The 14,491-nt window shown below is 39.4% G+C and overlaps 1 protein-coding gene, 1 long non-coding RNA gene and 1 pseudogene across 2 annotated transcripts; all 3 read right to left on the bottom strand.

The window, feature by feature from the left end:
• Positions 1 to 572: 572 nt before the first annotated feature.
• Positions 573 to 14,056, bottom strand: LOC135268351 (uncharacterized). The gene is made up of 4 exons (XR_010336694.1): positions 13,976 to 14,056; positions 12,951 to 13,641; positions 7,746 to 7,839; positions 573 to 3,689 (listed from the first exon to the last, which is right to left on the bottom strand). It is a non-coding gene; the product is annotated as an uncharacterized LOC135268351 (long non-coding RNA).
• LOC105730839 (GTP-binding nuclear protein Ran-like) lies at positions 3,688 to 6,233 on the bottom strand (annotated as a pseudogene).
• LOC105730857 (small ribosomal subunit protein uS8-like) lies at positions 11,770 to 12,435 on the bottom strand. Its single transcript, XM_064384218.1, has one exon. The coding sequence runs from the start codon at positions 12,160 to 12,162 to the stop codon at positions 11,770 to 11,772; it is 393 nt and encodes a 130-aa protein (XP_064240288.1). The 5' UTR covers positions 12,163 to 12,435.
• Positions 14,057 to 14,491: the final 435 nt, after the last annotated feature.

The following is a 14,491-nucleotide window of genomic DNA, read 5'->3' as shown; positions in this document are numbered from 1 at the left end:
GGAAGAGAGAAGGAAAAGTCTAGATGATTCTTTACTTTCTGGTTCGGCTGAATGAAATGCAGAATTGCCATTTAGTAGGCCTGGGAAAGAAGGGAAAGGGGGTCTGGGGAAAGACTGAGTATGTTTTCAAATCTTTCAGTTGAAGGGTATCCGTGAGAGATCCAAATGGAGCTACTCAGAAGAAATTGGTTATATTAGAATCTGGAACTCAGGAGAAATATCTGGAAATGTGTTTTGGGAGTCATTTCCATACAAGTAGTAGTTGAGGTGATGTATATGAATGAGATTCCTTAGGGAGTATTTCTTCAGTGGTTCTAAAACTTAATATGCATCAGAATCACCTGAAGATTTTAGTAAAAATAAAAATTCTTGGGAGGTGTGGGGTGGGGAGCAAGGGGAAAGTGAGGATTAGGACAAATACCTAACGCATATGGGGCTTAAAACCTAGATGATGGGCTGATAGGTGCAGCAAACCACCATGGCACATGTATACCTATGTAAAAAACCAGCACGTTCTGCATATGTATCCCAGACTTAGAGTAAAATTTTTAAAAAAGAAAATTTTCCACCACCAACTTCCAATATTCTATTTCAATAATACAACAACAAATAATAATAACAATACAGAACTTTTGGGGGTTCCTTACTTTGTCATAGGCAGCATTTTGAGCATTGTATAACCATTATCTCACTCAGTTGCCCCAGTAGCCCTATGAGGTAGGTACTGTCTACATTTTTAGCAAGCAGCCCAAGAGATTATGATATATGTGACCTGTTCATCACACTTTAAGGAACATTGGTATTTTCATATGACAAAAGATAGAAGCTAAAATGCTGATGAACACTAACATTCAGTGGGAAGCTTGAGTAAAATGAGCCAGATGAGATGGAATGACGAAGCAGGTAGGAGGGGCCAAATACGGTGGCTCACGCCTGTAATCCCAACACTTTGGGGGCCTAAGGTAGGCAGATCACTTGAGCTCAGGAGTTCAAGATCAGTCTTGACAACATGGGAAAACTCCATCTCTACAAAAAATACAAAAATTAATCAGGCATAGTGGTATGCACCTGTGGTCCCAGCTACTTGGGAGACTGAGGTGAAAGGATTTATTGAGCCTAGGAGGCAGAGGTTACAGTGAGCTGAGATCGCACCACTGCACTCCAGCCCAAGTGACATACCAAAACCCTGTCTCAAAAAAAAAAAAATAGGAGGAATACTAGAGCATGGGGCATGAATTCCTTCTCCCTTTCATACACATCCACTCTCTTTCTCTTCATCTCAAGTTATGAGTACAGGTAAGGCACTCACTTTAGCTCCTTGTACTTTCTTCCTTTACCCAGGTAACCACTACTCTGTGAGGTTGAGGTGTATTCCAACAGTAGGTTTTATCTTTGTATTTGAAAAAAATGAAATATAATTTACATATAGCAAAATTCACAGATCTGAAAGTACAGTTCAACTAGTTTTTACAAATACATTCACTCAGGTAACCCAAATCATTTGGGTTATGATATGAACATTTCCATCATCCCAGAGAGTTCCTTCATGCCCTGTCCCAGTTCATCCCATGTCCTTCCCACTGAAGAACATGTGTAAATTATATCTTAATAAAGTTGTTTACCTATATATTTACATATACATATATACATATATAGGAGATGGGGTCAACATCACCAATACCTTCATATAGCCAAGACAATTTTTTAAAATAAAGAGAACAAATTTTACCCATAAGATACCAAGTCATACTATAAAGCTATAATAATTAAATAAGTGTGGGGCTGATTTGGGATTATGTGAGCAAATCACTAGTGCCCAGAAACTAACCCATGCATTTGTGGAAATTTGGTTTATGATAGACATAATGTTTCAAATCAATAGGGAAAGAAGACTGACCCCTCGATAAATGAGACTGAGACAATTTGCTATCTATCTGGAAAAAGGTAAATTTCTACCTCCTACCACACACACACACACACACACAAATTTTGGAAGGGATGGATTAAATTATTATATGTATAAAACCCAACTAAAGATGTATTTGAAGAAAATGTAAGAGAATATGTTTTTTACCTTGAGGTAAGGACCAGTTCCCTAAAGAGAACCAAAATAAACAAACAAAGAAGGAACCAAAATCATAAACAGTAGGTTTCCTTAAATTGCATCCCAGAATTAGGCAGATTTACTATAGTGGACACTGCCACCACTTTAATGACGAGTGCACCCACCCTCCGGTTCCTGGGAGTACTGCTGCTAACAGCTGATAACTGCAACCTTCTCCATAGAATTGCACTCAGCTGTTGGGAAATGCCTTGTTCTATTAGTTTTCTGTTGATGCAGTGACAAATTGCTACAATCTTAGTGACTTTAAAAAAACAACAACAACACATGTATTATCTTACAGTTCTGTAGAAGTCCAACATGAGTCTTTCTAAGCTAAAATTAAGACAGAGGATGCAGCAACAGGGTGCTATCTTGGAAGCAGATATCAAGCCCTCACCATGTCAGAGGTGTTTAAACCAGAGCAACTCCATCCTGAATAGGAGCTGGGTGAAACAATGCTGGGCTGAGCTGCATTCCCAGCAAGTTAAGGCATTCTTAGTCACAGGATGAGAAAGGAGGTTGGCACAAGATACAGGTCATAAAGACCTTGCTGATAAAACAGTTTGCAGTAAAGAAGCTGGCTAAAACCCACCAAAACCAAGATGGCAATGGGACTGACCTCTGGTCTTCCTCACTGCCACATGCCCACCACCATGACAGTTTACAAATGCCATGGCAACATAGGGAAGTTATCCTGTATGGTCTAAAAAGGGGAGACATGAATAATTTACCCCATTTTGCATATAATAAAGAAATAACCATAAAAATGGGCAGTGTCCTCGGGGCTGCCCTGCCTATGGAGTAGCCATACTTTTATTCCTTTGCTTTCTTCATAAACTTGCTTTCACTTTGCTCTATGGATTTGCCTCTAATTCTTTCTTGTACGACATCCAAGAACCCTCTCTTGGGGTCTAGATCAGGACCCATTTCCAGTAACAACCAGACACCAAACCTGTTAGTTCCTTGATCTTGGACTTTCCAGATTCTGGAACCATAAGAAATAAATTTATGTTATTCATAAATTACATATAATGTGGTATTTCATTATAACAGCACAAACAGACCAATACACCAAGTTACCATTACCATTGTGTTAGCTTTGGCTTTATCCAGGCGAAAAATAAACTTCTCATATCTTTATGACAGGAGATGATTCTGACACTTTGAGTAAGATAGCCACCAAAGTTAGGCTGCTACTCTCCCATAGGAACTAAAAAATGAGGGTGCTTTATCTCTTCATGTTTACATTTCAAAGAGATGACTCTTAGATCCATTCTTGAGAAAGACATTTGTGGGTCATAAAGATGGCAAAAGACTTATTTAGTCTTCAAAAGCATTTATGTACATTTAAAAGAGAGTAGAAAGTACTTACAATTAGAAGTTTTATAAAGTAAATATTCTGGAAGAAAGGAGGAGAGAGAAATCTCATACCTTATTTTCAACAGGGGTAATTAAGCCTCATTGTTAATTTGTATCTGTCATTACAATCTCCTACCTATAGTAACATGAAAATTTTTTTTGTTCTCTCCATTGTGTATTTTTTTTCCTTTCTCTGGGCAGTTGTAGCCATCTAAAATCAGCAAATCTGTAGTAAAATACAAAGCAAAGCAATTATTAGAAGTATAATAAAACATCAGAATTACTAAATTTGTAGAAAGTGAAATTTTTAGAAATTTCTATCTGCCTTGGGAAAACAACCTTTGAATATATTATACCAAGGCTGAATAGTTAAATCAGATTTATAAAAGATATTTGAAAATATCTTTTATTCTGATACTTTTATTGTGATTCTAAACAAAAAGGAATGGCAATGACAGTAACAAACAAAATTTCCCCACTGAACAACATAAGGATGTTTTCACATACTCGTCCCAGATCTCTGTGTCAGTTAGGCACAAGTGAATATTGTGATGTGACTGTAGCAGTCTTACATTTGAAACTCAAGAAGAAATCAGTTGCATTCCCAAACAGCTAAATAGGCAGGTCCAAACAATGAAGGTATTTTTTAAACTGTCACATTCACTCCAAAGCTCATTCATCTCCTTCAGCATCCCGCAGATGGAGCAATGTTTCCCTTAGTTAGATAATGAAGTGGCACACACAGTGCACCACTTGACATCATAGAACAGTCGCCTATAAAACTAGACTTTTGACACTGGGCTTCAGCTTCATTCTTACAGGTCATAATCCTCACCTGTGAGAGCAGTTGTCTAAGCAACTTCTAAATCATGCTCATACTACACTGTCAAAGTTGGGTTCATGACAATCTCTGGCGAGGCAAGAGCAAGCATGGCAACAAATTCCAAATTAGGGTCTCCAATGAGCTCTCTAGCAAGCCAAGGGAAGGGCTTTGCAAAGTTGTAGTTACTTTTTGGCATTTATGGCAGCAATGTTATAATACTGAAGATTCTTCTTTCAGTAGGAGACAATAGATTTTCCCTTCACTTTCCCATCCTTAATATCCATTTCGTTGCCATTCAACATGAGGATGTTTTCACATACTCATACCAGATCTCTGTAGAGCCAGTTAGGCACATTCTTGTAAATAACTCTGGATGTTTCATCAAATGTTATAATGGCACACTGGGCTTGAATATAACAGCCATTTCTCAATATACTAAATTTCTCCTGGCCAGCTGTATCTCATACAGTGAACTTAATAGGTCCTCTGTTGGTGAGGAACACAAGATGATAAACCTCAACACCCAAGGTGGCTACACGCTCCTCAAATTCACCAGTCAAATGACATTTCATGAATGCAATTTTTCCAGTACCACCATCACCAACCAATACCAATTTGAACTGGACTTGGGCCTCTCCTTGGGCAGTCTCATGATGTTCCTTCCAGAAGTGTCTCTGTGCCTATCCAACTGAGGCCGGAAAGATGGCAGAAGCCTCGAAGTCTTGATTAGCAATGAAAAAATGTTTTAGTCATACATAAATTTTACAAATTGTTGTGATGTCTTTATTGCTTGCACTTTCAAATGATTAACTATGGAGCATTATTTTATAATTTCTCATGAAGTCTTGCCCAATCTAAGCCTATAGAGTAGCTTAACTCAGGACCCTGCTAATTTCAAATTTTAATTAAGAGTTTTTCTGTGATGGTCCAATAAATTTCTCCTGAGTTTCCATCAATTACATGAGTAACATCACATTTACATGGTAATTTAGGCCGTTCAGTGAATGTGCCATCATCCTAAATGATTTATTTTTAAGATGAGAAGTAGAAAGACATCCATGGCCATCATCTAGTTAAAAGTCTTACGAGGCACTGATTTTAGAGTACAGATTGAATCTAGTGTTTAATGTGCACAACTTTAATTTGTTTTGTGTTTGTTTGGTTTTTTCTTCGGTTTTTTGTTTTTGTCTTTGTTTTTGAGACAAGGTCTCACTCTGTCGCTCAGGCTGGAGTGCAGTGGCATGATCATAGCTCACTGCATCCTCAAACTCCTGGGTTCAAGTGCTTCTCCCACCTCAACCTCCCAAGTAGCTGGAACTACAGGGACACACAACCACACCCAGATAATTTTTGTATTTTTGTAGGGATGAGGCCTCACTGTGTTGCCCAGGCTGGTCTTAAACTCCTGGGCTCAAGCAATTTGCCTGTCTTGGCCTACCAAAGTGCTGGGATTACTGGTGTAAGCCACCGTGACCAGCCAACTTTAGTGTTTTTTTTTTCAGTTCCAATGCAAGAAACTTTAATGTTTTAAACCTTAAGGAAAAATCTTATAGGCCATTTTTTCCATTGATGTAAATAGTTACATAATTGTAACAATCAACTAAATCTCTATAAATAACAGGCATCCACCTTTGTTTATCCACCCATACTGCAGAAAACCTGCCTCCCAATGTTAGTGGTGACACTATATCTGTCTTCTATAGTTGCTAGTAACCTGTAGGTGCCAGATTTCTGTTCACCTATTAGATATTTTCCTTTTCTATGTCGTTCTTTCGATCAAGGCAGTTAATAAAACATTTTTGTGTTAAAGTTAGAACTTGAGTACCATGGATGCATACTAATTACTTTTACTTTGTTATTATCAAAAATACTAATGACGATGATCTCACTTGTACTCTGCCAGTAATCCAGAGTATATCCACATTGGGAGTACAATTGAGAGCTCATTGGAACTATGTGGTTGTAGGAACCATTACTGGGAGTGCAGAAATTTGGTGTAATAATAATGTTTGCTTTCCAATAAAAGTGACTCTTTATTGTGGTGATTTGAATAACCACTGCCTGAGTAGTACTATGAGAATAGCAATCAATTTTTTGGAATACATCTTTTCAAGGCAAGAGAATCATTTGAACCTGGGAGGCAGAGGTTGCAGTGATCAAGATCACGCCATTGCAGTTAAGTACTCCAGCCTGGGGGACAGAGTGATAGCCTGTCTCAAAAAAAATTTTTTTTTAATAAAGAATACCTCTTTTCAGTTGAGTTCACTACCAATATCCATTACTCTAGCAAAGTTCTTTGTGGGAACAACTGTCTAGTCCTCCTGCGGTGCTGGCTTCACATAGAAAGCATGAATCCACCTATGGTTCCCCTTCACTTTGATAGCAGTGTGAGTGATCAGCAGCACCTGAAAGGGTCTCTCCCAATGGAGTGACAACCTGTCTTTACTTTGAAATACCTTTATGTGGATGAAGTCTCCTATTCAATAAGGGTGGCAGAGTGACTTAGGCAAGTCCTTATGACTTTAAGTCTCAGGGTGTCTAGGGAAAAGAGAAGGTCTTTTCACTATTGAACATGATTATGAAATGATTCAGTTAAATTGGGCACAGAACATGGTCTCAGACCCAAGTTCATAGGCCTGCCAACCACAAGTTCAAAGGGAGAGATACTACGCTTGCTTGCAGGGGTCACTCTAATTTTTGACAAGTCTAGTGGCAAAGCTCTAAGCCATTTTAGCATGTTAGATTACTAAATCTTGGCCAAGTAGTTTTTTAGAGTTTAATTCATTTACTCTACTTGTGAGTGAGGGTTATAGGAATCTGCAAACATTTGGCATAATTCCTGGGCAACAGTAGAAGTAAAATGACTTCCTCTGTCCCAGTCAATGTGCTCTGGTATCCCAAAAGTGGGAATTGTGAGTTTTAAGAGAAACTTTACCACTGACTGAACATCAGCTTTTTATTTTTATTTTATTATTTTAAGTTCTGGGATACTTGTGAAGAATGTGCAGGTTTGTTACACAGGTATACATGTGCCATGGTGGTTTGCTGCACCTATCAACCCATCATCTAGGTTTTAAGCCCCACATGCATTAGGTATTTATCCTAATGCTGTCCTTCTCCTTGCCCCCCCGACCCCCTGACAGACCCCGGTGTGTGATGTCCCCCTCCCTGTGTCCATGTGTTCTTATTGTTCAACTCCCACTTATTAGTAAGAATATGTGGTGTTTGGTTTTCTGTTCTGAACATGAGCTTTTTAAGTTTTATTTTATTGTAGTAAGAACATTTAACAAGAGATCTACCCTCTTGACAAATTTTTGAGTATACAATATAGTATTATTGGCTATAGGTACAATGTTGTACAGTAGATCATCTGGCTTAATTGAAGATCAGCTGTTGAAGACAGAAAGATTTCAGGCCATCCAAATACCATGCATACCACAATTAGACAATATCTCTTACCTTTAACAAGCATTAGTTCTGTGAAATCGAACTGCTACCACGTTACTGGTAAAGCTGGTTAGAGAGAACTTCCTGTACTTATATTTGGAGTGGTCTGTAAAAAATAGCACATCAATAGCACACATTACATAGCATATCTCTTTAATATGTTGTGAATAATTTTATCTTTTCGGTAGGCCTAGTAAGAGTCTAATGCCTTTAAAATTCCTCTTTTGTTCAGATCATTTTGTCGATGACACAACACCAGTAACCAAGCAAATTGGGACTGAAGTACAGAAATTACTGTTAGTTATTCCCATAGTTCAATCAAATTGCTTTTAGCTCCTTTTTCAATTCATTTGCTCATTTCTTTTTGTGAAGAACATTTTAAAGAATGAACAAAAGCTTCTTGTTGTATTAAAAATGGAGCTTCTAAATTTGGAGCCAGCCATGTTTTAAAAGCAGCTTTTAGCCAGGCTCAGTGGCAATCCCAGCACTTTGGGAGACCAAGGCAGGCAGATCACCTTAGGTCAGGAGTTCGAGACCAGCCTGGTCAACATGGTGAAACCCTGTCTCTACTAAAAATACAAAAATTAGCTGGGTGTGATGCCACATGCCTGTAGTCCCAGCCACTTGGAAGGCTGAGGCAGGAGAATTGCTTGAACCCGGGAGGCAGAGGTTGCAGTGAGCCGAGATTGTACCATTGCACTACAGCCTGGGTGACACAGCGAAACTTCATCTAAAAAATAAAAATAAAAAATAAATAAGCCAGGCACGGTGGCTCACGCCTGTAATCCCAGCACTTTGGGAGGCCAAGGCAGGCAGATCACCTGAGGTCTGGAGTTCGAGACCAGCCTGGCCAACATGGTGAAACGCTGTCTCTACTAAAAATGCAAAAATTAGCCAGGTGTGGTGGCACATGCCTGTAGTCCCAGCTGCTCGGGAGGCTGAGGCAGGAGAATCACTTGAACCCAGGAGGCGGAGGTTGTGGTGAGCCGAGATTGCGCCATTGCACTCCAGCCTGGGCAACAAGAGTGAAACTCCATCTCTAAAAAAAATTTTTTTAACAAATAAATACATAAATAAATGCAGCTTTTACAGCTCTGTCAGCAAAATGAGCTACTGGTATCTGAGAAAGCAGGAGTCACGTCCCTAATAAATCAGCTATCAATTTTCCATGTGATTTTTTTAGTTGTGATTAAAGTAAAAAATCCTCTATTAAAAATTTTTTTCCCTGTTGTATGACAGGCACCAAACATATATTTATTATGTATATATTTTTATGTTTATTTTTAGTCCAGAACTAAGAATTGCAGTCCTAGTAATTGCTATTAACTCGTCTGCTTATGCAGATTTCATTGCAGATAAAACATAAGCTTCCAAGGCTCTGTGATAAGTCACTGCAGCTAGGAAGCTTTTTAAGTGGGCCACTTTTAGCCATACTATATTACCAATTGATAAACATTATTAGATCATCATTTTGAACAGGAATATTATATAAATTAAGTCAAATTTTTCAAAGTTTGAACATTTCAAAGCTAAGAGAGAGGCTATCACCAATTTCCGTTGTTCAAAAGCCTCTTCAGATTCTAGGGACCAATCCAGAAGAGCTGAAGGACTATCAGGCAGTTGCTCCATCAGAGGTTTTGCCCACTCTGCAAAACCTGGAATCTACTCTCTTTAATACTGTATTAGTACCAAAATTGTCTGTCTTATCATTTGGGCTGTTATAACAAAATACCACAAACTGGGTAGCTTACAAACAACAGGCATTTATTAATCACATTTTGGGAGGCTAGAAAGTACAAGACGGGAAGGGCACGGTGACTCACGCCTGTAATCCCAGCACTTTGGGAGGCCAAGGTGGGCAGATCACGAGGTCAGGAGATCGAGACCATCCTGCCTAACACTGTGAAACCCTGTCTCTACTAAAAATACAAAAACTTAGCCGGGCATGGTGGCAGGTGGGGCACCTGTAGTCCCAGCTACTGGGGGAGGCTGAGGCAGGAGAATCGCTTGAACCTGGGAGGCGGAGGTTGGTAGTGAGCCAAGATTGCACCACTGCACTCCAGCCTGGGCAATGGAGCAAGACTCTGCCTCAAAAAAAAAAAAAAGAAAAAAGAAAAGAAAAAGCAAGTACAAGATCAAGATGCTGGCAAATTCAGTGTCTGGTAACGATTCACTTCCTCATAGATGGTGCCTTCTGGTTGCGTCCTCACATGGTGGAAGGAGCCAGGAAGTTCTCTGAGTTCTCTTTTATAATGGCGTTCATCCTATTCATTAGGGCAACACCCTAATCACCTCCAAAGGCCCCACTTCTAATACCATCACATCAGAGATTAGAGTTCAACAGTTGAATTGGGGAGAGAATGAGACATAAACATTCCAACCATAGCACTACATTGGGCTGTTAGATCTGCGAAATGAGATAACTCCTAGATTGTACTACTCTAAGGGCCACATGTAAACACAAATGCCTTAAATAATTTACTCACAGAAGCAATGTTGCAATTTGTCTAGTGAGGCCTTCTGCCCTTGTGAAGCAAAGAATTGTAACAAAGCCGAAGTGTTAGTTTTGCATTGCTCTTCAGTTTCTGAGGCTACCAGCAAAATCAGCTATATTTTGAAAAATTATAGATCCTTCTAGTGAAACAAATTTCTCTGTTTCTGTAAATGACTGGAGAAAACAGTATGGGAGTCTCAAAATCTTGAGGAATTGTCTGCCATAAATATCAGACTCCTTTACGAGCAAATAAGAACTTAGACTTTTCCACTTTAAAAAAAAAGAAATAAAAAGTGGGAAGGAAAAAAAAAGAAGAAAGGAAAGGAGGGAAGGAGGGAGAAAAGAAGGGAAGGGAAGGGAAGGGGAGGGGAGGGGAGGGGAGGGAAGGGAAGGAGGGAAGGGAAGGAGGGCAGGGCAGGGCAGGGCAGGGCAGGGTGGGCAGAACATATAGAACAACAAAAATTTTTTTTCAGACAACGATGCTGAAATCAGAATAGTTGCAGGATTAGGGACTACAGGTGTTAATGGGACAACAAATTAATTTACTTCTCCAAAATCAGTACAAATCTATATAGAGCTTACCCATCTTTTTCAAATTTACCTTTATTATTTACTGGAAATGTAATCCTACAGGGTAAGTGCCCCTTTTAAAGTATCCTTTGTTTAGATGAGTTCACGTCCTTTGCAGGGACATGAATGAAGCTGGAAACAATCATCCTCAGCAAACTGACACAAGAACAGAAAACCAAACACCGAATGTTCTCACTCATAAGTGGGTGTTGAACAGTGAGAACACACAGACACAGGGAGGGGAGAACATCATACACCAGGGCCTGAGGGGTGGGGGGCTAGGGGAGGAATAGCAGCGGGTGGGGGTATTGGGGAGGGATAGCATTAGGGGAAATACCTAATGTAGATGACGGGGCGATGGATGCAGCAAACCGCCCCCATGGCACGTGTTTACCTATGTAACAAGCCTGCACCATCTGCACATGTACCCCAGAACTTAAAGTATAATAAATTAGTAAAAAAAGAAAGGAGATTACACATTACACATTAAAGAATAAATAAATAAATAAATAAATAAATAAACTATCCTTTGTTTTACTTTTTCTTTTTCTTTTTCTTTTTTTTTCAGACACAGGATGTCTCACTCTGTTACCCAGGTTTTAGTGCAGTGGTGTAGTAATGGCTCACTGTAACTCTCCCACCTCAGCCTCCTTCCCAAGTAGCTAGGAATACAGGCACGTGCCATCATGCTCGGTTAATATTTTTTAATTTTTTATAGAGACGAGGTCTCACTATGTTGCCCAGACTGGTCTCAAACACCGAACCCCAACTGATCCTCCTAACTCGGCCTTCCAAAGCATGTGGATTACATGTTTTTCTAATTTTGTATAACTGGTTTTATTATGTTTAATTGAGCTCTCAACAAAGGATATTGTTTACACATGGCCATGGCTCATCTTTTTAGTAAGATATATATATATATATATATTTTGTGAATGAGGCATTTTATTTGTAAATACACGTATTACATCCCTAGAAAAAGAATCCCAGGATTTTCCCTCCTGTGTGTTTTCTTCTTGCTTCTTCATGGTCCGTGATGCCAGCTGAGGTTGTCAGTACAATGAAACCAAACTGGCGGGACGGAAGCAGATTATTCTGCCATTTTTCTAGATCTTTGAGTTGCACATCAAATCTGGAGCTGATCACACCACACTTGTTTAGCCTGCCTGTGAGGTTCACAACAATTTTCGCAGCTCTGTGATCGTCAATGATTTCAAATTCGCCAATGTAACCATGCTTCATCATCACTGTGAGAAACCGGACGATGACTTTGGAGCACGGCCTAATAAGCACCTGGCATTTGCCTCTCTTTTCGGCATTGTTGATGCTCTTGAGAGCATCAGCCAGGACATTCATGCGCAACATTGTGGCGGCACGGGAAGATGGCGGAAAGCTGATAAGCTATTTTTTGTATCTCAAATTAATCCAGTATTGTCATTCCCTTTGATTAAATGCTCCTTCAAGTCTTCTGCTTATTTTTAAATTCAGTTGTCTGATTATTATCATTATTATGATTGAGTTGTAAGAGTTCTTAGTGTATTCTGAGTACAATTCCTTTATCAGAAATATGATTTGCCAATATTTCTCCCTATCTGTGGCTTGTCTTCTCATTTCCCTAATGGAATATTTTGAAATGCAAATTTTTTTCATTTTTTATGAAGTTCAATTTGTTTATTTTTTTCCATATGGGTCCTGCTTTTGGTGTTGTATCTAAGAATCTTTGCCTAACCCGAAGATACGGCCACTCTCTGCCATACCTCTTTTCTTTCAGAAGTACATAGTGTCCATATCAGGTGCCTTTTCCCAAAAAGCTCCACAGACACTTCATCCACAGTACAAGATATGGTATCTATTAAGTTGCACAGCAGGTTTCTCACCAGTAGGTTTATAGGCGATTCAAGAGAAATGAAGAACACATGTTTCTCAGCCCAAGGACCTATCTCCATGGGAATTACAGAGGAAAGGGGACAAGTAGAAGGCTGACCCAAAATATCCATAACCTGTATTAACCTGTCACCAGATGGGAAAAGTTATTGACACATTACAGTCCACTAGTTCCCACCTTTGGGATTCCCTAAATTTATCAATTTTGAATCATTTGGCAAGTATTTCCTAGCTGAAAGTTTTGTTCTAGGCTCTCCTAATTCTCTTACCTTTGTAGTTGCTGCATCATCCAGAGTATCCTTCGGCAGTTCCTTTTCCAGCGCCCTCGCTTCTGGCAGTAACAACATACAGCCTTCCATCTTTCTTTCTTCCCTTTCTGGATTGGTCATTTTACCTTCAGTAAAAAGTTCTAACTAAGCAGAGAACACAGCAGACTTTAATCTCTTCTTTTCTTTTTTGTTCTTAGATTATCCCAAAACTGAGTAGCTGCTGCTAAGATTTGAGTAATAGTTTGCTTCTGCCATCCTACCTTTTCTTTAACTTGGGTTTGGATAGTCAGTAAAAGAGCTAAAATAAATGTGGTTAGAGACAGAGGACAATTTTTATATTACCTTGGATTCATGCCAATAAATTTTTTAGACTATCTGAACAAATAACTGATGGAAATCAGTGAGAGACTCATCTGTCTTATGAGTAAACAGCTGCAATGTCTTCCAGTTCCTCTTTACAAGAAAGGATTCAAGTAACCTCTATCTTCAGAGTATCCATATTTGGGGGGGATGGTGGATAGTCAGCTTCTCTTGGCCACTATACCCCGATATAATCTTCCGAACACCAACATCCTTGCTCCATCAAAGGATCAAAGTCTTCAAGATACAAAATTCCATGCAGTAGCCAGTGCACATCTTCACACATGGCGCTTTAAACTGAAAACATGCTGCATAGTAGTACTGCAAATTTCTGGGGCAAAGGGAAGAGAAGCATTTAAATGAGTGAGAAAAGGATCTGAACCACCCAAGAGTCCTGGGTAGCTTCTCAGCTTTGCTGCCTATCCAAATAGGAAGGTCTGGTTTTCCTCACATGGAGACAATAAAAATGTAAATTACACTTCAGTTACAGTGTTGACATTCATAAGTTTAATACCTTGGCTGTCTGTCTTTTTCCAAGTGAAAAGTGCAGCTACTCTCCATTCTATTGCCTTCATATGGAAAACAGTCTGTCTTAGCCTACTTTTTTGTTGCTATAATTGAATACCACAGACTGAGTAATCTATAAAGAACAGAAGTTTATTTACCTCATGATTCTGGAGACTGGGAAGTCCAATATCAAGGTGCCAGCATCTGATGAGGGCCTTCCTGCTGTGTCATAACATGCTGGAAGGTATCACATGGCAAGAGAGTAAGAGCATGTCAGCTCAGGTCTCTCTTCCTCTTCTTATAAAGCCACCAGTCTCATCATGGTGGTCCCACTCTGATGAAGTTATCTAATTTTAATCACCTCCCAAAGGCCCCACCTCCAAATACCATCAACATATGAATTTGGAGATTAAGTTTCCAACACATGAAATTTGGAGGACACATTCAAACCATAGCACAGTCTTTTATCCAAGTTCTCAGTCATCCCATGACCCTGTCTATTATTTCTGTCTTTCTAGTTGTGTGTTGTGTGGTGCGTAGATGATAAGACCTCCTGGAGGTGGAATCTGGTCTAAAACTTAAAGTAGACTCAGGGCTAGGCCACCAGACACACAAGCTTGTATCCTCAAATAGAGCAGTTTGTTGTAGAAAGTCATACCTTCATCTCCCTTTAC

The sequence above is a fragment of the Aotus nancymaae genome, unplaced genomic scaffold (genome assembly GCF_030222135.1).
Source record: "Aotus nancymaae isolate 86718 unplaced genomic scaffold, 86718_ANA_hifiasm-v0.15.2.pri h1tg000004l, whole genome shotgun sequence".
Taxonomy (NCBI): Eukaryota; Metazoa; Chordata; class Mammalia; order Primates; family Aotidae; genus Aotus; species Aotus nancymaae.
This window is presented reverse-complemented; position numbering and strand designations above follow the sequence as displayed.